This window comes from Pseudochaenichthys georgianus, chromosome 10, assembly GCF_902827115.2.
Source record: "Pseudochaenichthys georgianus chromosome 10, fPseGeo1.2, whole genome shotgun sequence".
Lineage (NCBI taxonomy): Eukaryota > Metazoa > Chordata > Actinopteri > Perciformes > Channichthyidae > Pseudochaenichthys > Pseudochaenichthys georgianus.
Window position 1 is genome coordinate 33687758 of NC_047512.1, and position 26978 is coordinate 33714735.

General features: G+C 40.3%; 1 protein-coding gene across 1 annotated transcript; it reads right to left on the reverse strand.

The window, feature by feature from the left end:
• Positions 1-8522: 8522 nt before the first annotated feature.
• On the reverse strand, positions 8523-26745 carry rab33a (RAB33A, member RAS oncogene family). The gene is made up of 5 exons (XM_034092319.2): positions 26445-26745; positions 18586-19138; positions 15406-15546; positions 10735-10815; positions 8523-10637 (listed from the first exon to the last, which is right to left on the reverse strand). The coding sequence occupies exons 2-5, from the start codon at positions 18964-18966 to the stop codon at positions 10413-10415; spliced, it is 828 nt and encodes a 275-aa protein (XP_033948210.1). The 5' UTR covers positions 18967-19138; positions 26445-26745; the 3' UTR covers positions 8523-10412.
• Between the last annotated feature and the right edge of the window lie 233 nt (positions 26746-26978).

Here is a 26978-nt window from a genome sequence, read left to right on the forward strand (position 1 = left end):
CATTACTACTGAGTGCTATGGGAATAGAAGGCTCAATGGAGCTGTGGCTCTCTGTCAGCCTGGCTACAGTGCTGAAAAGAAATCTTGCATTATTCTTATTCTCATCTATTAATGAAGAGAAGTAGGCTGCTCTCGCTTTACGCAGTGCTTTCTTATATTCATTGAGAGTAATATGCCAAATTAAACGAGATTCTTCAAGTTTAGTGGAACGCCATATCCTTTCAAGTTGTCTCGACTTTTGCTTTATTTTGTGGGTTTCGGCATTATGCTATCGAGTTAAGTATTGGTGGAATCTCTTCCTTAAATTTGGCTATAGCACTAACAGATAGGTTTCTGCTGCATGAGCTTTTGACTAATGCTTTGTAGTCTCGTAATAGTACTTCAAAAGTTACTAAGAAATGGTCGGATAAAGCAGGATTATGCGGTTCGACTAATAGTTGCTCAATTTCAATACCATAAATCAGAACAAGGTCGAGAGTGTGATTATAGCAGTGGGTTGGTTTATTTACACTCTGACAGAAACCAACAGAATCTAATATAGAGTTAAATGCAACAGTAAGGCTATTTTTATCATCGTCAACATGAATATTAAAGTCACCTACGATAATTACTTTGTCTGTTTTAAGTACCAAAGTTGATAAAAACTCAGAGAATTCTGATAAGAATTCTGAATAAGGACCTGGTGCACGATACACTGTAACAAATAAGATTGTCTGCAAAGTTTTCCAGGTCGGATGCGTAAGACTAAAAACGAGGTTTTCAAAGGAGGTATAATTTAATTTTGGTTTAGTATTGATAAGTAAACTTGAGTCAAAGATTGCTGCAACTCCACCTCCTCGGCCCGTGCCTCGGGCAATATGAGTATTGATATGGCTGGGTGGAGTGGCCTCATTTATGCTGACATATTCTTCATGTCTCAACCAAGTTTCAGTGAGACAGCATATATCAATTATAATCTGATATTAAATCATTTAGCAATATTGCTTTAGATGCTAGAGATCTTATGTTTAAGAGACCACATTTAATCTTCCTGTTTTGTTGCACTGTAGTAGTTGTTACATTTACTTTTATTAGGTAACTTATTATGTATGACACCTCTATTAGGTTTTACCTTAAATTGTCCTTGGGCAGACACACACACCGCTAATATTGGGTATTTTATTGGGTTCGGGATTCCTATGGATGACTGCCTAGGAGAGAGCGCAGAGCGTGTAAGACTGTGACTCCACCTCCTGGTCTCAACTCCAGTTTGTCATGGATTAAGTCCACAAAGCCCTGAAATGTTTTGCCGAAATGAGATTTGCACCTTCCAAAGTAGGATGAATGCCGTCTCTCTTAATCAGACCAGGTTTTCCCCAGAAGGCTGTCCAATTAGTTACGAAGCCCACATTGTTTGCTGGGCACCACCAAGACAACCAGCGCTGAAATGATGGCATGCGGCTATACATGTCATCATTGATCAGATTGGGGAGGGGACCAGAGAAGATTACGGTGTCCGACATTGTTTTAGCATAACTACACACGGACTCTACATTAAGTTTGGTGCATTCTGATTGGCGTAAACGAACATCATTACCACCGACGTGAATAACAATCCTACTGTATTTACGTTTATCTTTAGCCAGCAGTTTAAGATGCGCCTCAACGTCGCCCGCTCTGGCCCCCGGAATGCATGTGACTGTGGAGGCTTCGGTCTCTAAATTCACGTGTCTCATAATAGAGCTACCAATAACCAGAGTTGGCTTCTCAGCGGGTGTCTCGCTGAGTGGGGAATATCTGTTAGATACGTGAACGGGTTGGTGGGGACCTGCGGGTTTCGCGTTATGCCCCTTCTGAACAGTCTCCCTGCTAATCGGGAGCATATATACTGTTGGAAGCTCAGGTTCAGTTCAAAACTGTATCCAGTCATGCCAACGAGGGTCTGTTTCCTGTCTTGTGAGGGGAAATATTCAATGTATGCCTTACCGAGGGCAGAACCACGACGAAGTCAGTGGTTGACATTTCTTGTTAACAATGTTCCTTCAGATGTTCGAGCCGGTATTGTACTGTGTGCGCGGCATTTCACAGACCAAAGCTTCGCAAACATTGCAGCGATTCTTGCCGGATATGTACAGCGTAGGACACTGAAGGACGATGCTGTTCCTACTTTGTTTGGACCAGCTGGAGATTCGGGTACACAACCTGGTGTATTTATGATGTTTAAAACAAACAAGGTATCTACCACGACTGTTTAAATGGGTAAACGTTTTTCGGGCTGCTAAGCCATTGACACAGTGCTAACTGGGCTAACCAAGTTGCTAGCGTTTCCATATATCAACTCCAATGTCAGCAGGGGGACGGTTAGCTACCTTTTGCCGGTCCGCACCGGCTAACATGGGCTTTACTGTAGCTGAGTTACTTTCTAAGATGCGGAGCCGAGCTTCTATGGCTGTGATTCCCGCCTCCAACCTAACAACTATAGGCTGCTGGGTGATTCTCTGAATCGGGTGCCTTTTGGGTCTTCGCATTTTTTAAGAAAATACCTTACAATATTGCATTTTTTATCATAACATCTGGTAGAGGACTACTTAGACCTTTGAGAAAACACATTTTCCCACCTCAGGCATACAATCCCAATAATTACCAGGAGTTTCCTTCTTACAAAAAGTTGTTTGGAGTTCAACCCCGTCACAGACAACTTGGAGTCTGTGTGAATATGATTCAAAAAGATATTCAAGTTAATTCTTGTTGAACCTTAAAGGGGAAAGGAAACACCAATTACAGTTATAATATTCCGGTAGTTTATTCATTTTACAATGGATATTGATCGTAATATTTATTGTATATGATATTACTCGCCAAAAGAAAATTAATTATCCGCTGGCCGGGTGGGGAATTCCGGGACCAGGCCGCCGCCATTAGGGGAGTCCCAAATGGTGACGTCACTGGCTGTGTTTTCGCTCCACCAAAAGTCAACACAACGTAGCAGATATGGCAGCGATGGAGGAATTTTGCAATGAGATCGACGTTTTGAACGATGAATTTGACTATTCGTCGGGAGATGACATTGATGTGGAAGCATCTACAGTTACCAGGCATCCCATGGCCTATGCTTATGAACCGATTCGGTCGAATAGAGTGGCATACGATCCGGAATAAAAAAATTAAAAAAACACAATGCTAACAGTGAGCCTCTGAATTAGCCCCGAGCGAAAATGCTAACCTATTACTGCACCGATAGCTCCCTTATTACTTATCCTAGCCGCACATCCAACACATCGTTTATGATCGCAAGGAGACACAGAATCGCAAGGAGACACAGAATCTAACGGTGCCCACTCTCAACACTGAAAGATACAAACTCGCGAGGTTATCCACAAAAACGTACATCAAAACAAGTGGCGCTAGGTACTAACATACGCCAGGCTAACGGCTTACCTTCCTCATTGTCTGGTCTAAACTGGTCTTCAATGGCATTACAACGATAAAAACGATGATGTAGTTAATCCATAGGTTAATATACAATGGGGCTGTGTCCCCTTTGAAATGTTCTGATAATCTATAAGCAATACAACTGCAATTCCGTTATCTGCTGTCCGCTCTGTGCTCCGTGCGCTCTGGGTCCTGCAATACCATCCATCAATAGCAATACTAGCCTTTTTAGGGCTGTTTTCGACAGATGAGCGTGTGTATGCCAGTTTAATTAGTTGAGCTATAGAACACCCCCAATTCTCTATTGTGCGTCATAATAATAGCTACCATTTAGTTTGGACGCGATTGCGTTAATTAATAAGGTCACACTGTGTCAGTAAATACATGTGTGAGCTAGTAATCTGGTAGTGCTGCAATATTTACCTCTCTCTCGGCAGCTGAAGCAACTCGTTTGGTGGCTCGAACTTCACGTTTGTTGACACTGTCATTGTCTTGCGCGGCCGACGTGCTGGGACGGTCGGTGTTCCCGACTGCATACGTTGAGAAATCGAATATTGTGGGTACAGATCCTGGCTTCAAATCCAATGTTTTGTATTGATCCAGGCATCCAGACTGGACTTTGAGCAGCTTCTCATCCTTTAGTGGCAGCCTATGGAAATGTACTTCTTCCTTCTTTGTATAAAATCCATTTGTGCAGCCTGGGGCAATACAATAAACTCCTGACGACGACCGTTTTCTTGTAATGTAAACTACTGGTGCATTGCACGCCATGTTGTTTGTTATTGAGCTTTGGCCCAGGAAGCCGCACCCAATCAGTGACGTCACTGGAAAAGTCCCGGAGCAATGGAAGCGCCCATGGTCATTAGGCACGTATTTCAAAAAGTAAATTCGCGTATCTCGATCGTTTACATTGGAAATAGACTAGATAAATACATTTCCTAATGGTAATATTGTCGCATGGAAAGCAGTTTGAAAAGTGTTTCCATTTCCCTTTAATCATCAGAAGTCCCTTGTTTAGGATCACCTATGTTAAGTAGATTTGTTCTAGACCATTAGTAGACCATTTGGCTGCAAAAGGGGATCATTAGAACTTTATCCAACATCGGCCTTCAAATCTTAAGTCTTAGAATCTTAAGTTCATATCACTAAAATATTAATACAAACCTATTAAATAACAGGGTTGAATATGATAACAAAGGACAACACATTTTTCAATATGGTATGGATTTATTTAGCTGAGCAATTAATGATTATGCATTCAATTAAATGGAAATGCAATTGAATTACAGCTGAACTATCAAAACATTTGATACAACATGAAGTATTTAAAATCACATTTAAAAAACATCAAGCACAAATCCATCAAAAACATGAATGGAATGAATCAGTCCATATGGTCAGCAGTAACAACAATTCCTAATAAAATGTATAATGGGAAAATGTAACTAATTTCGATTGCTAATTTGGCTACTAATATTCAGTACATAACGTTGAACTCTGAATATTTGTTTGTGACGTGTTGCTTCATCCTTTAATCAGAAAGCCTGGCCCACACTTCTTTCTGAATTTCCATGTGTCGTGATGTCACAGGCTTAGGGGGTGGGATGAGCTCAAGCACATCATCAAACATATACCACAGCACATCCTCACGAACAGGCCAAAATAACCTGTTTGGTCCGACACGATGCATGCATTTGACTTGAACTTGTGTTTCATCCACGGCTAGGATTATTCCTGGATACAAATCCTTATCGTACGTGAGCACACACCATTGCCCAAGCACCTCTGTGTCTTCCCATTGGATTTGCATTGGCCTCTGTGACACTGCCACTGGCACCTTCTTGAGAAAGCTGAAATGCTGTGTATTCCAACATTCACAGTGTAACTGCTTTTGGGTAGAGCACATACAGCTGACATCACGAGATACTATCTCTCCTGGAGCGAGAGTTACCAGCTGATGGATTCGCATGGTTCCTGGGACTGCTGTTAGGTTTGATGGCATCCTCTCAAGTGCCTGTTCAACTGTTTCACTGTTGACAAAAAACAACTTAATTGATGTATTGGTCTCCAAAAGGGCATTGAAGAGCTCACGTGCATCTTTGATGACCTGACCATGGCTTATTAGCATGTCAGCAGTCCTCTTCAAGGCTGCGCCAACACCATCTGGTGCTCCCTTACCATGGCTGGCCTCAAAGAAATTCCAAGTCCCTGCATTAAGGCCTCTTTTCCTCAGCTCAGTGCTAAAAAGAAAAAAATTGCCCTTCTGCTTGTACTGGGTACAAGGACCATCACTAAAAAAGTGTACCACAGAAACATCTGGGTATGTTGCCTGCACATGATCCAGTACAGGGTTTAGATGCTCCCATATAGCTGCTGGGCTTTTGTGTTTTGATGGGGATATTGTGGTGAAACAGGTTGGTTCTTGGATGCCACCTACATAAAGAACCCCTGTATGCAGTGTTGCCTGCTGGTGGGATGATCCAAAGTGCACTGCTTGGATTTCCGAACTGTACTTGCAGGTAAAGTTCTCAGAAACATCTACGTGAATTAGGCATTCATCAGTGGCCATGCTCTTCCTTAGCTCACGGTAGTAGGCATACTGTTGCCTAATATTAAAAGAATGCTTATTGAACTTGCTCAGGAGTGTTTGGAACTGCTCAGCAAGTTGCTCCTGGGTGCCCTCAACAATCTGTTTAACAGTTATAATAATAATAATGCATTTTATTTATGGGCGCCTTTCAAAGCTCTCAAGGACACCTTACAGAGCATAATTAAAAACAAGCAACAAAGAAGAGCACACAGTAATACAAGACTTAAAAAATACTTAAAAAACAGAGACTTAAAAACAACAATCAGTTTAGCAGAGATTAAGAAATGGAATACGCCAGTTTAAAAAGGTGTGTTTTCAGGCTGGATTTGAAGGTTGGGAGTGAGTCCATATTGCGGATGTCTTGTGGGAGAGAGTTCCAGAGACGGGGGGGCAGAGTGGCTGAAGGCTCGTGACCCCATGGTGATCAGGCGGGCAGAAGGTACAGAGAGTTGGAAGGCAGAGGAGGATCGGAGAGTACGAGAGGGAGTGTAGATGTGAAGGAGCTCAGAGAGATATGGAGGTGCAAGAGTGTGAAGGGCCTTGAAGGTGAGGAGCAACACTTTTAAGTCTATGCGGTGCTTAACGGGGAGCCAATGGAGTTGTTGGAGAACCGGAGTGATATGATTAATGAAAGGAGTTCTGGTGATGATACGGGCGGCTGAGTTTTGGACCTGTTGGAGCTTACGTAGGGATTTCTGAGGAAGACCAGAGAGGATGGAGTTGCAATAATCGATAGTGAGGAAGAATTTGTCAGTTTTAGCCAGAGTGGACTTGGAGCCAACTAGGAGAAACTCGGTTTTATCACTGTTGAGTTTTAAGAAGTTGGATGAGAACCAGGATTTGATTTCCAGTAAGCAGTCGGAAAGGGCAGTGGGGGGGAGAGTGGAAGTGGGTTTGGTGGAAAAATAGAGCTGGGTGTCATCCGCGTAGCAGTGAAATTGGATTGCGTATTTTCTGAAGATATGGTAGGAGGTAGATGATAAATAGGAGGGGGCCCAATACAGAACCCTGAGGAACACCAGTGAAGACTGGATGGGACTGTGATTTGAAGTGTTTGAGTTGGACAAAGTGAGTACGGCCGGAGAGGAAAGAACTAAACCAGGTGTGGGATGTGCCAGTGATACCAATGGAAGATAATCTGTCAAGGAGGATTTGGTGTGAGATGGTGTCAAAGGCTGCAGTCAGGTCAAGGAGGATGAGTATGGATAAGAGCCCAGAGTCAGCTGCTACTAGGAGATCGTTTGTGATTTTAACCATGGCCGTCTCTGTACTGTGTGAGGAGCGGAAGCCAGACTGAAATTCTTCAAAAAGATTATTGTTGTTCAGATGAGTATGGACTTGGGCTGCAACTGTTTTTTCGAGTATCTTGGAGACAAATGGTTAATTAGAGATTGGGCGGAAATTATTCAAGTTGTTGGGGTCTGCACCAGGTTTCTTGAGAATAGGGGTTATTGCACCTGTTTTGAGGGATGAGGGGACGAGACCAGAGGTAAGGGAGGAGTGAATTATGTCGGTAATTAAAGCGGAGAGAGAAGGTAGACATGCTTTAACTAGGTGGGTAGGAAGGGGGTCAAGCTGGCAGGTGGATGATTTTGATTTCCGAATTAGATTTGATATTTCAGCGACAGTGGGAAGTTCGAAGCTGGATAGTGGGGAGGAGAGGGGAGGATACGGAGTTGAGTGAAGTGATGTATAGCTGGAGGAGGTCAGTTGCTGGTGAATATTTTTGATTTTGGCATTGAAAAAGGTCATGAAGGTGTTACATTGAGAGGTTGAGTACAGGTGGGGTGCAAGAGAGGCCGGTGGCTGCAGAATGCTGTTGACTGTAGAGAACAGAGTTCTGGTGTTTCCTTCACCTAACCTAATTAATTTGGCATAGTATGCTGATTTAGCAGAGGAAAGAGCATCCTTATAGGCGAGTATGTGGCTGTTGTACATGTCCTTATGAACTACAAGGCCAGTTTTGGTGTACAGGCGTTCAAGATGACGACCTTTAGCTTTGAGCTGGCGTAGCTCAGGTGTATACCAGGGGGCAGAGCGGGTGAAAGAGACGGACCGGGTTTTCAGAGGTGCATGTATGTTTAAAAGGTTCTGGAGTCCATCATTGTAATGGGAGACCAGCTCATCTGTGGTTGATAGGCAGTCTTTGCAGGGGAGGTTGTTAATTCCATTAGAAAAAGCAGACGTGTTAATATTCTTGACGTTACGGAATGAGATGGAACGTGACATATTTGCTTTGGGTAATGTTAACTTGACATTGAAGGTTACAAACTTGTGGTCAGAAATGGGCAAATCGAATGCAGAGCAGTTCAGAGGAGTTACACCAGAGCAGCAGATCAGATCAAGTATATGTCCTTTGGAGTGTGTGGGAAAGTCAATATATATATGTTTTTAATAAAAAAAACTAACAAGGACTTTCACCAAGGTAAGGAATCTTTGTCTTTTTTCCCTAGCTTTGGTGAACCCATGGCTCGGCATGTACATACAATGAGAATAAATAGAGCTTTGGTTTGATCCAGTTATGTCAATTTATTCATCTTTAATGGCAATCAAACATGTTTGAAACTGCAAAATTTCAGACAAAAAAAACAATCGACAACCTGATACAGCTGGGGCACAAGAGTGGCTCCTCCAATAGAGCCATGTACTAAGATTGAGTCTTTAATAGCTGCCCAGGATTAAATCTGACCAACGGCTCTTTGAATAGTCAATGTCGTCCATCCTCTCCCCCCTTTCCTGTTTATCTGTTCTATAAAAAGGCAAAAAGAAAAACCTGATACAGCTCAGACTATAGCAAGAAGGATTTTACCTTGATGTGCACAGTGTTCAAATAACTCAATCGGATGTAATAATTAGGTCATCAGCTTGGAGGGAAACCCTGTCGGAAATGCTCACTGATCTGAATTGTTAACATATGGCATCCACATATATTAATAGGATGGCAAAAGTAGACTACAGTGTTAAAGTAGGGTTAGATATGACGAGTGTGTTGCTTTACTAAACAGTACTGTACAATAAATAATAAATATGGCTTTCTGCAGTGTTTCATATGGCCTGTATCATCCATGACTCGGATACTCCAGGACTTAATCCCTTATACAGACAACAGGCTTAAAGGTCCACTCGTACCGTACATCCAAGTTCAGGAAGTGTAGCAGTATAAGTCAATCCACTATGTATACAGGCATCTATCATGTTCTCTGTCCTCTCTGAGACTGGAGGCAGTGATATTGATGTGGTCCATCAAAAACGGACATAAAGGCCTTTAGTCAAACATACGTCGTTCATTAAAGAATATGGAATTGCTGACTGGCTATCTTGATGCTACACACGGCAAAGACTGAGTGTATTTTGCACACAAAGTCAAAGCTTGATAAGCCACAGTGCCAGAGGGTTAGCATAGAGCGGGAATATGTTTACATCAGGATTAGAAGAAAAAAAGGGCCTGGCCTTGAGGGCCCTTCTTTGTAGTAGAGTGCATTTCTCCTGCATACGGGTAAAAGGATCTTACAGCCTATAAATCAATATGTGACAAGCTGCCTGACAACCTCTAGCTGATCTGGAAACCTTGTTGTCAAGGTCTTCCGGTACTTTGGGCTCACTTGGACTTTTCTCACCCCATATTTTTTCCACATTAAGTTTGTGTTTTCCCATTTTTGCCATGTATTTGTGTTCTCACAGTGATTTTAAGTCAACTTTGAATGATTTACCTAGATACACTAACATTCTGAGAGGAAAAACCATCTGATTTATGTTCGGAAATTGTTGATATTTCTACATAAGAGTGGTTAAAATACGTGAATCCTCTATGCTACTTTTGCCTGACTGAGTTCTTAATCTGACAGAGGCAGCTTTTTAAGGCAGTAGAAAACAGCGGGGACATTCTGCTTTCAGCTACGATGTGGATAAATATCAATATGAGTAAGGCAAAAATAAGACTGTGTTGGTAATGGCGGTCATAAACTGGTTTAGGAAACAACAGCCTTGTATCAACACTGTTTGTTGTAGATCCCCTAATGACTCATCCCTTGTGATGTGCACTGTGCACTCTGCTTGCTGAAAGTACATTTACTCATTTTCTGTCTTTGTTTGAATAAATGGAAGAATATCTACACTATGCTGTAGTCTAAAAGGCAACATCGTCTTCTGAATTGTTAATCAATCCTCACCATCCTCCTCCTTAATATACATGAGCGTTGCCACTTCCCACCTGTCCACCTCTTCCTTGAAACACATTTCTCTTAAGAGTCAACCCTCCATTCCTCCTCCTATACCAGAAAAATTGCACTTAATTTGAAAGACTCTTGTTTTAGCCTCACTCTCCCCATCATCCCTCTCCTCCTCTCCCTTCACATGTACAGTTATTCTTTCTATCCTCCCCTTCCATTATGCCTCCCACTCCTCTTTTTCCTCAACAAGGACAATTACTCTTTGTTTCAGACTGTTGTGTGAGTCGGACTCTCCCATCCTCTCTCTCTACGTCTCTGTAGAGCAGGGATTTCTGGGCCTTGAGCCTGCAGGCCAGCGCCATGAAGATAGAGTCGACGTTCTGACTCTCCTTCGGGTCCTTGGCCGACGTCTCGAACAGCAACATGTTGTGGGAGTCGGCGAACTTCAACGCTGTGTTGGAGGGCACCTGAGAAAGCACAAATGTTTGGTTGTAAACCCTAATTCAAACTAAGATAAAATAAAGTTGTCTTATATAACCGTTGTCTTTTCTTAAGTACACCCACCTGTATTTGGTCCACAAGGTCACACTTGTTACCCACCAGGACTCGAGGTACGGATGCTGAGACCCGATGGCCATTGCACTCCTGAAACATAACATAATATTGCTTTATACACGTTATAATCCTTAGCCATGTTTATGTGATATGCGACCGTAAATATGACCAGAAAAGTGAAACATTTTATCACTGGTCTCTTAGCTGTAATAACGAGATATTTATGACTCCTAAAAGTTGGCAATAACGTGTCAAAATGGCTTCATAGCCACTATTCCAAACAGCTCAGTATAAAAAACCCACTAAAGAGCTACTCTGAGGGAATTGAAGGTCCTATTGGTTAATAGATACAGTGTAATGTCTAAGGATTTTATTGTGAAAGGTAAGAAAGGAAGGAGTGGATCTGGTATGCCTTTGTCAAGGTTGAAAGGATCTCAGTGTGGTGTCTGTTCCACACAAAGTGATTGGTTTATTTTTAGGTGAGAAATATCCCAAAACATTAACCTTGATCTGACAGCATATTATATATGATAACAGTTCAGAAACATATATTAATGTGCCATGCATTTGCACAAGAATGGAAAATGCCCCCATAGTGCAAATATGGGTGAAACTGGAATAATGTTACGGACATGGAAAACATTTAAATATCACACCTTAATCTTTGTTAACTTCTGTGGTGGCTATTGGTCAAATGCAACATCACAAACCTATTCCATCCCCAGTAGCCCAGAGCAAATGTGGCTATTGCTGTTCTCTTTAACAACGCAAAAGGAGGTAACTAGTTTGTCGTGCTGAATGGACAATGACCTGAAACATTTGACAAGTAATGTTTGGAAACATTTGGGATTCAACCATTTGCAAAGACAGCAAATCTTTAGTCACCAGATAGCTTGTGACTCAGGCGAATAAAACCACATCAAATTGACAATGTAATGCTTTTTGAGGCAATGTTCCAATGATTTCAAACTAGGTACAGTATATCTTAGCTCTCAATAGTTTGAATTAGACTTTTTTTGCAAAGTGAGATCCAAAGCCCTAATATTTCAACTGATATTAGATTAATTATAAAATTGTGCTCATATAAGTATTACATTTTCTGCTATTTAACCACACTAACATTACCAGTAATTCTTCAAATAGCCATACTATTAATACTAAGGTCTACATCAACCTGATCTCACCAGAATGCGTGACTCCACCACGACTCCTTAACACCACAATGCGTGGTGGAGTCACGAACTTTGTTACATTTGCGTGTCGGCACCACGCAAACAACCCCAATGTAAAGTGAATGAGGCTCCTTTGTCGTGGTGCACACACGCATTTCTACAACGTGCATTGTGTGTAATGCAACTGTTATTTTTATTAAATTAGTTAGTTTTTAAGGAAGGCCAGAGCTTCAGCTGTGTCAAATAGATTGTTCCCTTCAGTTAACGTTATTTAAAAGATAATGATCATGTCCCCTGTATTGTATGGATAACGGAGAATTTTACACCCGGAAGTAAGTAGCCTATTCTCCTTACTGTCGATTGATTTTACAGTGATATCTGCACTACTCATCGACTAAAAAACACCACATTGTCCTTGTTAATTACACAACATTGATTGGTTTGAATTGTGTACAATGCTTTTGTATTTTCCCCCTTCGATTCGGAGAAACAAATATATTTTCGGAGTTTTTGGACGGCAGAAGACACTACACTACCCAGAATCCTCAGCTATCGTTTGGGACTACACCATGTGCTTAGCTTGACAAACCCCGTGATCAGTCCTCAACCTCTGTGATTGGATGCGCGACGTTTACACAGAGCGTCCAAAAGGACTTTGAAATGGAATGAAACCCATCTACGGCACACTATTCAAAACAGGAATCGAACGTGTCCTACCCCCCTCCCCCCCTTAGGTCACAGGCTCCTCCAACAGTGCTACGCAATAAAACAGATGCACAGAAAAAATAGTGAAATAGTGCAATAAGAGTCTATATACAAGTGATTGGAATATGATATATTAGATAAATAATTTCTAAGTAGCAGCCAGATGAATGTTATTTCTAAGTTCAGGTGTTTAATAGTCTTCTGGCCTGTGGGATGAAGCTGTCTCTGTGTCTCGTGGTTTTAGTCCGAATGCTGTGGTACCGCCTGCCAGACTGCAGCAGACAGAACCGTTTGTGGCTGGGGTGATGGTGGTCTTTTATAATCCTGAGGGCTTTCTTTAAGGTTAACCTGGTATTTTTAATCCACTACATTTATTTTAGTTACTTTACAGATTTGGATTAATGATGTGAAATATAAACAACCCTTAAATCAGACTTTAGTTACACCTAGTGAAGGTGATTGTCAAGTGCCAACAATCAGGTGAGATATTTGATAGTTGGTGCTTGAGAAGACTAAATATTTATCTGCAGATCCGTTTAAAGAATATTCATTACTCGTTATTCTCTAATAGTTCATTGAAGACTGTATATAATTGCTATTTTGCACATCCCTTTCAAGATTTTCTAAGGTTTATTGACATATCATATACACAACAGTGTAGTTATGCAATGAATGAACAACTTGGGTCACAGGTTCCTCAACAGTGCGTTACAAGACATCTATCAATGTGTGTATACTTCCACCATTACACTGTCGTATTCTGCACATTTCTTTAATTAAAGCCTTATTAGTTAGCACATCCTCCTATCAGGCACTAAACTGTTTTACTCTAGATATCATTTGAGTATCTTCTTGATATTTTCTATTCTATATTTATATAATTGACCTTCTACTTTCCCACTATTTTGTATGTACTCTTAATATTTGAATGTTTTCATAAAATATAACACATTCAAAAGTGCGTTACAAAAATGAAAGACATTAAGAAAAAGGCATTTTAAACAGTCATTAAAAAGCAACACAATCTTCCTGCATTGCAATTACTCTACACGTGTAATAACGTGCTTTAACCAGTAGGTGGTTTGGGTTAAAAGCATAGGTTAAAAGGCTGTCAAGTTTACAGTGTTAACAAAATAAAATATACTGCTGTTTCCGGTTTAGTTTACGACGAATATTGTTTTGTTATTTTGTTACACAAAAGCGATGGAAAAAACCCATAGCAACCAAAAAAAGATGGTCTTAACATGACCCAGTCGTCTAGTAGCAGAACGGTAAAAGAATAGTTTCCGGTGTATTCTGATGCCCGATCTCTGTAGATAAATAAAGAACTAAAACAGATGTGTAATATTTAATGCAGCCAAACCATTTATTACAATGCATTCATGTGATGACTATTAAAGAGTAAAGCAAGCACTGCTGAATAAAGTATGATTTTCTCTTTTACGAAACGTTTTTTTTCATATGGAATGCAGTTGGAGGTCAACCAATCAAAGAACTTGAGGACTGATCACGGGGTTCATGGTGTAGTCCCAAACGATAGCTGAGGATTCTGGGTAGTGTAGTGTCTTCTGCCGTCCAAAAACTCCGAAAAAATATTTGTTTCTCCGAATCGAAGGGGGAAAATACAAAAGCATTGCACACAATTCAAACCAATCAATGTTGTGTAATTAACAAGGACAATTTGGTGTTTTTTAGTCGATGAGTAGAGCAGATATCACTGTAAAATCAATCGACAGTAAGGAGAATAGGCTACTTACTTCCGGGTGTAAAATTCTCCGTTATCCAATGGGAATGGACGCTCGTAATACAAGACATGATCATTATCTTTTAAATAACGTTAACTAAAGGGAACAATCTATTTGACACAGCTGAAGCTCTGGCCTTCCTTAAAAACAAACACATTTAATAAAATTAACAGTTGCATTACACACAATGCACGTTGTAGAAATGCGTGTGTGCACCACGACAAAGGAGCCTCATTCACTTTACATTGGGGTTGTTTGCGTGGTGCCGACACGCAAATGTAACAAAGTTCGTGACTCCACCACGCATTGTGGTGTTAAGGAGTCGTGGTGGAGTCACGCATTCTGGTGAGATCAGGTTGGTCTACATACAATCTTGTCACACATTTTGACCAATTAGGGTTTAAATAGTTACATTAAGAATGACTCATATTCCTTTAGGTTCCCAGTAAGTCATAGTTAGCTACATGCAGAATACAGAAAGCAGCAGCTAATTCGTCTTATTAATTTCACCTGTGCTTTTTTTCACAATATATCTGCAAGGGAAAAGTTAAATCTATAATCTTACTTCACCACAACCATCACTGCATTCACTATCTAACTATTGCAAATACTGCTACTTTTGTACTAGCTACCACTAATATGACTACCATATACAACTCATATATCAAGTAGTCAATTAGTAAGACTCAATTATTATTAGGCCTACTGATGATGCAACTTGTAGTAACTAAAGGTAGTATCCACAGTGCCAGTAGAGGTCATTTTAAGCTTAGGGACAGTTGTCGTGGTATTAGCAGTATTGTATACAACCACACAAACCCCTTAAGTCATTTTCTAAGTGAAGCCAAGGTACACCTCTTTGTTTGCTTGCTTACAGCAGTGGTTAGAATTGACGCAGCATTAGCATTATGGTTGCAAATGGTTGAAAACATGACCCGCCTAATAAATGGTCTTAGGGACTAGCCATTGGGAGCAATGGAAACTGGCATGAGTTCTGCTTCTTCAACCATTCATAATTTGACAAAGACCATTTTGCCATCTATTAAGCAGTAACTAACCTCTATCCATGTCTGTAGGTTGCGGAAGGAAGCCATCTTGGTGACGTCGTACACAAAGACCACTGCGTGGACATTGCGGTAGTAGTGTTCCACCATGGATTTACGAAAGCGCTCCTGGCCTGCGGTGTCCCATACCTGCACCTGTGGAGATAGACCGGATGAAACTGTTTGGATTTGACTGAGGAAAAGTGAATATGCATGTACTAGCTGTATATTACCGCCAAGATCGTTATGTAATCGTTTTGACTTGTTTGTCTGGTCAGCAGGATAACAGAAAAAAGACTGGTTTGATTTGCATTGAAACTTGTTTGAAGAGTGTAACTTGGACCAATCAATAACACGTTATATTTTGGTGCATCACAGGACGGATAGACACATACTTTCTTACTTATGGAATTGACCTTGGTGGAGTTCTGTTTGTGGTTTCGACCTTAAGCATGTCATGTCGCAGCATCCAGAGTAACAGAATCAGGACACCAATGACACCACTTTTATAATTTTGTCCGGAAGATTTAAACTTTAATACACGTTGACTGGCGAAAAACTCTGCCCGGTTCCCTCGGCCCCCACCACGGAGAATAAACAGAAGGGCAACCATGACAACCATGCTTCTTCGCTGCTTTTGTGGAGGAAGTTACAGCGCCACGTACAGGCTCCTGCATATGTACTGCAGCTTCTCCAGCGGTTGGAGCTAAACGGAGCGGTCTTGTGTGGGCAGACACTATCCGGATAACTATTGCGTGTGGACGGAAGCTTGTTTGCGATTGCGTTTGCGTTAATCCTATGCGTTTAGCCGTTTTCGTCCTCGTGTGGCCGCAGCCTCAGTTGGACACTGCCTGGCCATAATCTGACTTTTTTCATATATTATATGCATCTCATATTGTACATTTCTTTCTAAACCAATATCTATAATTGTGGCTTAGTGACAACTATAAAGTGCACTGTTTTTAAACCAGCCTACAGTGAATGTAAGTATGAGACAATTAAGCCAAATGTATATTTTACCAAATGTTGCAGTCAATAGCAATGAAAGTCAAACGTCTCAATTATAACCTTTACTTCAACACCTAACTCTTTGTCTATACTTAGTGCTCTGCTCTGCTATTTTTAGTCTTCTGCAGTTAATACAATTTGTCTGTGTGCTACTTTTATTCACCTGCCAGAGGCCCGGAGGATAAATAGTCGCCCATCCAGATCTTTGTACAGTTAGTTTTGAGGAAATGTTACATATTTCCTGTTATATGTAAACTGTGAGGGACATTTTGACTTGTTGGCTCATCTGTGCCAGTGAAGTAACCCTACGTTTCACTCTAATAATGTAAAATGAAAGAGCCCACTGAAGAGGCCATGAAATTACCATCTGGATGACCCACATAACAATATTTTAGATTCCTGTCTCAGCTCTGGTAATAAATTATCCTGGAGCGTGCTGGATCTAAAACACCTGCATGCTGGAAAACCTTCAGCTCTCACGTGTTGACCATATACAGTCTATGGTGTTGACACAAATGATACCACACCAAAAAAAATCCTTTACTCAAGTTTTTCATTAGCCGTAGAAAAAGTCTGCCTTGTCTCCCATATAATGGAACCATATGGCACTCTGTGGCCACACAATATAAGACGTCATAACCCAGTTACTCAAGATAAGCCACAGACTAAGTTTGAGCCGTTTCATATAGGAACTATTTATATTTTACCAAACTACACCCGCCAACTGTATCACCGAGAAGAAAGCGTTTTATACCCATGGACAAGAGGCTCTGCAAAGCTCACCACAAGCTAGCTAACGTTAGCTAGCTTGCTACATGGAAATATGATTAATATCTTCCTTGGCAGAGCTAACTTAAGCTAACTAGCTCTATCTCGAATTGTAACAACCCTACCGGTAAGAACAAAACAAGTATTTCTGATTTTGGGGTGAACTGTCGATTTAAAGTTTAAGTTGAAAAGACATTTACACTTGTTGCTCCTCATTCCTCATATATGTTTTGAAGAGAATATCGATGATTCCGCCAAGCTGACCTAACAGGTGTAGTGGGTTTGTGAGTCAGCATTAGGGGGCATCTGGAGGTTGTAGACAGACTGTGTTACTGAGACAGAAAGGAGGAAGGGAGCATGGGCTTATGTGAGTGTGATAGAGAGGTTGCATGCTCATTTACCGGTGCACGTAAGGAGGGGGAAGGTATGAACAAGACACAACAGAATAATACATCTCAATAAAAACCTAATATTTACTTACAGGCCAAAATATAAAACAATGTTTATCATATAAAAACTCAATCTTGATTCATCCTTGTTGTCATGATATTGTAACTAGCATGTTATAATGCTCCTAAATAGATTTTGCTATAAATCTGTCATTATACATTGCTACTAATGTTTGAAATCATTACATTTCAATCCAGTGATTACCAGGATAGCATTACAGTACTATGGCCTACATTTCTAATTCTGTTTGTGTACGAGTGTAGAATTAGATGTGACTTGTTTGATATGTGATACATTCCATACTTACAATGGAAAGCAGATTTTCTTCATGGGTTTAAAAGGGGAAATTGTTTTCATTTATACACCTGTTCATTGACATCCTGCAAATACATCAGGGACGCTAGAGTTGGACACAAAAGGTACCTGGTCTTAGGGCTGGAACTATCAACTGTTCTCATTCTTGATGCCTAATCTTATCTTCTCGATAACCCGGTTATTAAATAATATTAAAAAATCTAAAAATAGTGAAAATGGCCATAGTCTCCCTCAAACAGAGGGGTCACTCTTGAGTTGATTTTGTTGTATTGTTTACATATTTACAATCAATTGTTTACCTGTAGGTTTTTATAAAAAGGATATTCGTTTTCTAAACAAATGTCTTAATACAGGTTGAAAGGTTTGCCATTATCAGCTTCAGATTGATTTCTCCATACAAATATTTTTCAAAATACCCATTGGGTTTATGTATTTGACCACTAGGCTACAATAACACACAAAGACTATGTAGTCAATACATGTTTCATTTATCCAACATTTTAAATTACATTTGTAATGAAATAGTGTTTTGTGATGGTAGAAAGAAAAGGCCACTGGCAGACTTTGAGCTGCAGCTGATCAACAAAAAGAAAAAATGGGGAGGGAGTGCAGGGAACACCACAGATCAACATCCAGCCCCTCTGCTGATTTTACCTTGATAGTCTCCCCCTGAATAACCACCGCCTTCTCCCTGAAATCCACGCCGATAGTGGCCTCCGTCTTGTCGGGGAAGCTCCCCCCGGTGAAGCGGAAGGTGAGGCAGGTCTTCCCCACGTTGGAGTCCCCGATGACGATGATCTTAAAGATCCGCGTCTGGATGCTCAGCTCCAGGGAGGACGTGATGCTCGGGGCGGGATCGGTGCTGCTGCTGCTGCTGGCTCGGCTCCGGCCGGCTCTGTGTAAATCCATGGAGGATGTCAGCATGGTGACATTGTCGTCCGCTCGGTTCCTTCGTGTCATCCCTTTTCCTCCACCAACCCCACCACCGCCGCTGCCCGGAGCTCTGGTCTCCTCCTCCGGGGAATCGTTGGTCATCGTGCCGGAGGAGGCGATGCGAAAGTCGGTGTGAGTGTGTGGAGAGGAGAGGGGTTGGACGGATGGATGGATGAGTGAAGGGAGGGGAATGGAGGAGGAAGGGAGGACGGAAGGAGGAGACCAGAGATGCAACAACAATACCAACGATGCTCTGCTTCAGCTGAGTGTGGCCCTAAAGGGAGAAGCATTGTAAAATAAAATGTAGTTCAGATGTAATGATTGTTTTTAAAATCCATTTTTAAACACAGATATAATGCACCTTTTTCTTTTATATCTATGATATTCTTTGTGTAGCCTACTTATGTTTTCGTATAGGGAATTGTATTTTTTTTATAACATTTTTTAATTTGTATTGTTATGGTCCTTTCTATAAACACAGTCTACTTTTTAGAGGGAGATATGGTACTTTTGAGTTCATTTCATTTATTTCACAAGACAGTTACCTCTCAGATTAGGATTGTGTTTAAAACACATGGTACAATTACAATATAATAGCTATAATCTTGCATACACTGTAAAAAATGGCTGTGAAATCCAGTTATTTACAGTGTTTGTGCACAGTACATTACTGTATATTATTTTAGAGTATAATACCGTGTTTCCAACCAAAAATTATAGCAACTCTGGAGTAACTTTAAAAATATCAGTAGTAACGTCCCAACTGTAGAAGATCACAGTAACCAACACTGTCGAAAATCACAGTAACCAACAATGTACTGTAGATATTCACAGTAACCAACAATGTACTGTAGATAATCACAGTAACCAACAATGTAATGTAGATATTCACAGTAACCAACAATGTACTGTAGAAGATCACAGTAACCAACAATGTACTGTAGATGTTCACAGTAACCAACAATGTAATGTAGATGTTCACAGTAACCAACAATGTAATGTAGATATTCACAGTAACCAACAATGTACTGTAGATAATCACAGTAACCAACAATGTACTGTAGATAATCACAGTAACCAACAATGTACTGTAGATAATCACAGTAACCAACAATGTACTGTAGATAATCACAGTAACCAACAATGTACTGTAGATAATCACAGTAACCAACAATGTACTGTAGATAATCACAGTAACCAACAATGTACTGTAGATAATCACCAACAATGTACTGTAGATATTCACAGTAACCAACAATGTACTGTAGATAATCACAGTAACCAACAATGTACTGTAGATAATCACCAACAATGTACTGTAGATATTCACAGTAACCAACAATGTACTGTAGATAATCACAGTAACCAAAAAAGAAAGAACCCACCGAAAAACCCCATTTCTAGAATAGCTAAAATATTTAAAATGTATCAAATAAACCAACATATTTTCTTAATATACACACTGAGCAGTACAAATATACAAAAGTAAGGTAATAATCATTATTTTTATTATTATTGTGGCGGCTCAATTCCCAGTCCAGTTTGAGTCGCCGAGAGGCTAAGCTTGGCTATAGGCCAGGGGTGCCCAACCTTTTTTGAACCGAGAGCTACTTTTAAAGTTGCCAGTCTGCCGAGATATACCAGTCCAAGTAGAGAGGCGTAGCCATTACTGACAGCCTACTACCAGGTAAATACACACTTCTACTTGTATAAAACTGACCTTTGTACGATCAATACTTCATAAAATACTGCAGATCCTTTATCTTACCTCTTTCTAATCTACACACAAGTATTTAACTGAAGTTACACAACAGTGTTGTTGATACAGAGTTGGAGTTTATTCACACGTCACATACTACAGTGGGTAATGTTTTCAAGAAACATTGAACAGTGCTGCCACATATGACACAGGAAAAAGAGAAAAGACACTGAACCCTTTATTTCCCATTATATAAAAACATTGTTGCTACAAAAGTATAAATTAGGTTTACTAATAAGACAACTCAGATCTGAAGCTACACAGGAATCTGCTGCCAAAGTGCAATAAAAGAGACAAAATTAATAGAATCAAACCCTTTTTTTGTTGCATTTTAGTAGATTATAAAAAGAAATGCCTTTAAAATAGAATGCAAGCAACACTAGTTTCTTAACCTGAATTGATAATAGACTATAATCAATTTAAGTTTGCATTCTTATACCATTGTGTACAATAATTATAAGGAATAAGTTCAAACAAATTAAAACTTACAGCTGATTAATAACGGTATCTAACTTGAGTTTTTATTATATCAAAAACCTGTTGAAATGCTACTGTTATTTTTACTGTCCCCCAAAAGCGCGTCGGCAGCCTCCAGGAAAGCTTCTTTCACAACTTCACCGTCTTTGAAAGACTTCATGTGTTTCGCAAGAACGTGACTGACACGAGCTATGGTAGCAGCCTTGCTCTTGTTGTTGTGTATTTTATTATGTGAAGCACTACTAAATGGTCTTAGAAAAATATCGACTCTTTGTTTGTAGTTAGCCTACCAAAACAAAGCAAATAAAGAGAGTAGGTCTGTTAAACTGAGTGATATATATTATACACACTGCTCTGCTTTCTGCACGGACCTCACAGCTGTTCTCACTAGAGGCTTCTCAATTCTTAAATTTCCCCTCCTCGACTCTCCTCCTCGAGACTTAGTCCCGCCCATAAGAGATGCGAGCAGAGGACCGAGGAGGGGAACCGATGAGAGAGGAGGGGAAGCAGCAGACGTTTAAAGAAATGAGAACTCCTCTCCTCTGAGCGGTCATATTAAAGCGACGTCCGTTCATTATTACGTGGCAACAGCTGCATCAGCTGTCGAGTGTTTTATCATAGCGCTGTATTTTATAATCTCTGTTAGATCAGCTGAACATTGTTCCCCCACATATTTACTTTGAATTAATTGAGAGTGCGGTATAATGAGACAATAACAGGCTACAGATGCAGACACACACACACACACACACACACACACACACACACACACACACACACACACACACACACACACACACACACACACACACACACACACACACACACACACACACACACACACACACACACACACACACACACACACACACACACACACACACACACACACACACACACACACACACACACACACACACACAAATATATGTAAATATATACAATTTAAAGTATGAGAGCTCAGCACTCATAATAACGTAACACAATCAGAGACTGGATATATCCCCCCCCTCTCTCTGGTCGCTGAAATGGGGAATTGAAATTACAGGGCAAAAGTTGTATTTACAAGTATTAAAAGTAAGCAGAGGACACCAAACCAACTGAGACCTGTCTGTCCGCCGCATCTACGCACAGTACAACACACACTGTACCACACACACACCTACACACTATACCACACACACCTACATCTCCTAAAGCATATCAGGCTACAGCCGTTGTGTATTTTATGTGAAGCACTAAATGGTCTTAGAAAAATATCGACTTGTAGTATCTACTAAACTAAAGCAAATAAAGAGAGTAGGCCTGTTATACTCAGTGATATATATTGCACTGCTCTGCTTTCTGCACGGACCTCACAGCTGTTCTCTCTGGAAACATCACGACACAATGAGAGCAGTATCTAAAATAATATCCAGGGGATGCATGCAGAGCTGTCATTGGCTGAGATAAGTCCGGCCGTGCGTCATGCCTCCACCGTTCCCGGAAATGCTTCCGCGGAGGAGCCGTGGAGGAACCATCAGTGTATCCTCGGTTAGAGCTCCTCCAGAGAGCCTCCTCGACGCTCGATCCTCGGTGTGTATTTAGAGAAATGAGATGTCCTTCAAAATGGCGCGCTGAAATTCATTTCCGGGTCACTACCGGAGGACCGAGGAGTCGAGGAGGGTACATTTGAGTATTGAGAAGCCTCTACTACTGCTTCTATGGAATAGGAAGTCCTGGGTTGAAGCTCCTTCGAAGCTTCAGTGTCAAACTGCCATCACTAACCGTAGCCAAAGTTTGACAGTCCGACGTCAGGCCGCTTAGTGAAAAAGCAAGTTAAGCTAACTGTACTCGGCTAGCTTATCAAAATGTCTTACACGTGTAAGGTTTGTAAATTCAGTACAGGGTCCATTCCTGCATGCATTTGGTTGTTTGTATTCAAAGTGTTAAAATAGTGTGTATTATCTAAGAATAGTGATAATGTATTTGCCAAACAGTGCCTTTTGTTGTGTCTCGTCAAATGTGTTAGTTATGTTTATGTATTATGTCTGTCATTTCATGTTTAGTCAGGTTTTCATGTTTATTCACGTCATGACAGGTCTGTCTATTTATGTCATTCATCTCTAGTTAAGTCCTGGGTTGCGTTCCGATAATCCAAAAATCAGCTCCTAAATTCTAACCCTATCTCCTATTCCTTGACCTCTGAGTGAAACGTCACAGGGTTAAGGGATAGTGGATAGGAGAATTCAAAAGGACTTAGGAGAAGAGACTGCAGTACTTTAGAGAATCCGACTGCACTTTCACTATCCAACGTGTTTATGATGCGCCAGTGGAGGTCATGAATGTGCGTCTGCTGCTGTGGGGAAACTATGGAAACTACAGTTTTCTATACAACGGACTACAACATGGATGTTTAATAAGAACGAGGGACTACTGTAAACTCATCTAGAGACTCTGCACCGTGCTCTGATGCTGCTGCTTTATGCTTTATGAACGTGGACAACAGAGAAACATATTCTTCATGACCAAAGTTGAAATTGAAATAAAAAAGGAAAGTGAAACTTATGCTCGTCGTCACCCTCTCCCTCCGGTCCACATTAATACAAATGATCCCAATACGTATGATTGTATGAACTATGAAAAGATCTTAAAATCAATACAAATGTATTTATTATGAACGTTAGTCCTTAACAACTATCAGTGTACATCACCATTCAAACATCTTTTAAAAGTTGAACAAACCCCACACAGCTCAGTGAAATGTTGACTTTATTTGATAATTTCAGTAAAAACTAACGTTCATATTTCTCTTTTTGATTATAATACTGATGAACGTTCAGAACAAAGCACTTTGGCAACTTACCACATACGTTTTAAAATGCTTAATAAGCACCGTAACTTTCATGATATAATTTCTCAGTCATAATCGGTTGTTTCCGTGAACGGCCGACTGTTGAGTGACGGCAAATGCTGCGGCTGCAATGCATTGTGGGGCAGCATTTTCTCCTCTCCTTTCGGTAAGGGAGGTCCAGTGGTTCCTCAGCTAAAGGAGGTTATAAAGGAAGTTTGAAACCTCCTTTCCTATCATTCTAGAGAATTCGAACCGCACTTATCATGGCTGCCACTGAGGGACTTCCGGGTCATTTCACTCCGTTAGGAAGGTTCCTAAGCTAAATGGAATATTGGAACGCAACCCCCGTGTTTCATGCCGTGTCTCGTTTTCCATTTCCTGTTTTATTTTGTACTTACCTCTTGTATCTCATTTCAGGCCCTGTTACTTCCTCCCTTTGTGTGTTTTCCCGCCATCGTCAGCATCTGCCCGTCCCTGATTGTTTCCACCTGTTCCCACTCACCTCATGTTTAAATAGTCCTGTCTTCCCCTGTCCTGTGTCAGTTTGTCTTGTTTGTTTCCACGTATGGTCGTGCCAGGCCTCAGCAAAGAGACGATCGTTTACAGTCTTGTCAGGTTTTGTTATTTTTGTAGACTTTAAGTTCTCTTTTTGCTTAGTTTTTAGTTAAAGATTATATCAGTTTGTAACCCCTTGTCTCAGTTCACATGTGAGATGAAAGCAGTTTCACCAAATCATTATTTCTCCTCCATATGTGTGAAAAAACAAAGCCATTGATTGGCCCAACATATTGATACAAATGTGTTCTGAAGAATTGTTTTTCTTCTTTCCTGCCCCTTAAACTATATCAAAATCTGCTACAACAGTGAACTGCCTACACATTAATGCATCTGTGTCATTGTATTGATTTAATGAAATTAAAGTAAGAAATCTTCTGCAAATAGAAGATTGTGATTCCAGACAGTATAACTAAACAATGCATAAAGACTTGTTTAATGCAGCTGGAATACCAATAGTAAGATTACAATTGTAGCTATCAGTGTATTAATGAATGTGATCTCCATTTTACTTAAAGTTCACAGCCATGCCATTCTATGAGGATATAAGTTAATGCTGCTTTTACCAGAGAGAAATTGAAACAGATTTTCTCACACCATCTAGTCAAGTGATCTGATCAGCTGGTCCAATTATCACATTCCATTAACCAACATGGCCGTAATGCAAGGGATTGCAGTGTCACCAGAAAGTCCGAATAGATTAATCATCAAGGTGCAAAGAAAAAGCAGAAATTCCTTTCAGTACATATATACAACATTTTGTCTGCCTTGCCCTCAAACAAATTAACAAAACTCTTTCAGTAGCATATTCCTTTAGGTCAATGTAATTTACAAAGTGCTGGACTTTATTTATAGCCCTAGCGGTTGCAGCTAAGGAGATTCCAGCACTGTTTCCAGATAGGATTTGTCATTTGTATTTTTCCCGACCCAGCAGGTGTTTGATGCAGAATCAGTACAGCACGCCTGACTGGCTACAGAGAGGGGACTTCTGGGTATATGCTAGCAAGAACTACAGGTGAAAACAGCATATGGCTAACACATTATCGTACATACAAACATGTTATGTTAGGTTGTGAAGATCTAAAATAATTCTGGAGGACAACAACAATTTAAAGTTTGCAATGACTTTCAAATATATGTCAGTTTGTACATTGTCCCATGAATGATAAACTCATTATTATCTAATGTTCAGGGACAGATAAGTATGTATTTTGAAAGCATCTTTTTAGTTTTGACGAGTAATTTACACCGAATGAGTTGTGGCATATATGCAAGTGTCTGGAGTCTAAGTTAAATGTTATTATTGGTTACAAAAGCAACACAATTAGTTAACACAGGCATGCTCATGTGTTCACAGTGAACATTTTGCTCATGTTTAACAAGTAAACGTGTCCTATTTATTTATTTTAGATTAGCATGTTGGTGGTCTAACAAAACGTACAGCTGACACACATGGAAATGTTATTAGTTTTGCAGATTTGCTGGAAATGATTAGAATAATTGAACATTTTGACCTGAAGATTGAGCTATATTTAATGGGGCCGTGAATGTCTGAACCAAATGTCACAGCAATCCATCCAATAGTTGTCAAGACTGAAAGACAAAAACCTCCCCTGACCGAAGGAAAAGTCAAAACATTGCCAAAATCCCTACGAATCTTTAAGATATATTAGCGACACTGCTAGCTTGACATACATTTAAAAAAAAATGCAACTGTAGCATTTGATAGTTTCCTTACTTGTAGCTTTTCCTCCCAAATCTTACTATAAGTATCATTAAGATCATTATCTTAATGACATGCTTACCATAAGCTTCTGTTCAATGTCACAGCTTCAATTAATTATGTATATATTTGATTATGGGGGGGTTTGACATTTCAATGTGAAATCAGACAGTATAATGCTTGAGGATGATTGAAACAATATACAAGAGAAAGAGGAAATTAGCGTAACTCACCGTTTGAAATGTAACCATGCGAATTGCTGTTGTTTGTCAGAGCTGCTTTGCTTCCATTTGGTCTAACTTACAAAACAACACAAATGCACACACATAGACGTGTACACAAACTGCCTGTCTGCTGATATCAGCCTGAAATGCAGACAGAAATACCAATCAAGTTCTGTTTTCCTTCACCAAGTCAATGTCTCTCTTACACACAGGCACAAATAAAGGCTCCCTGCTCACTGTTTCCCTCATTCACAGACATACACACTGTCTCTCAAAAAAGACACACATAATCTCTCTCTCACACACGCATGTTAAACACACACACTCGCGCTGTGTCAAACAGTCCCGACGCTTGTGTCTGACAGAGCTCGCTTCTTCTTCAGTCAATGAGCTGTTTGTCTGGAAGCAAGGCTCAGTGGGAATTCACATTCTGGTGAACACAAACCAACAGTGAAATATAGCTGCATTTACATAATTGGATGAATCAATGTATTTTCATTAAAACAATCAAATCTCCTTTCAAAATCTCACATGTTTTGCCCC

Bases quoted from the DNA above. Each gene is read 5' to 3' on its own strand.
- rab33a (XM_034092319.2), bottom strand. From the start codon at position 18,966: ATGACCAACGATTCCCCGGAGGAGGAGACCAGAGCTCCGGGCAGCGGC. The intron at 10,816-15,405 runs GTTAGTTACTGC...GTTATGTTTCAG, and splicing joins ACCTACAGACATGGATAGAG to GAGTGCAATGGCCATCGGGT. The intron at 10,638-10,734 runs GTGGGTGTACTT...GTGCTTTCTCAG, and splicing joins ACCTTGTGGACCAAATACAG to GTGCCCTCCAACACAGCGTT.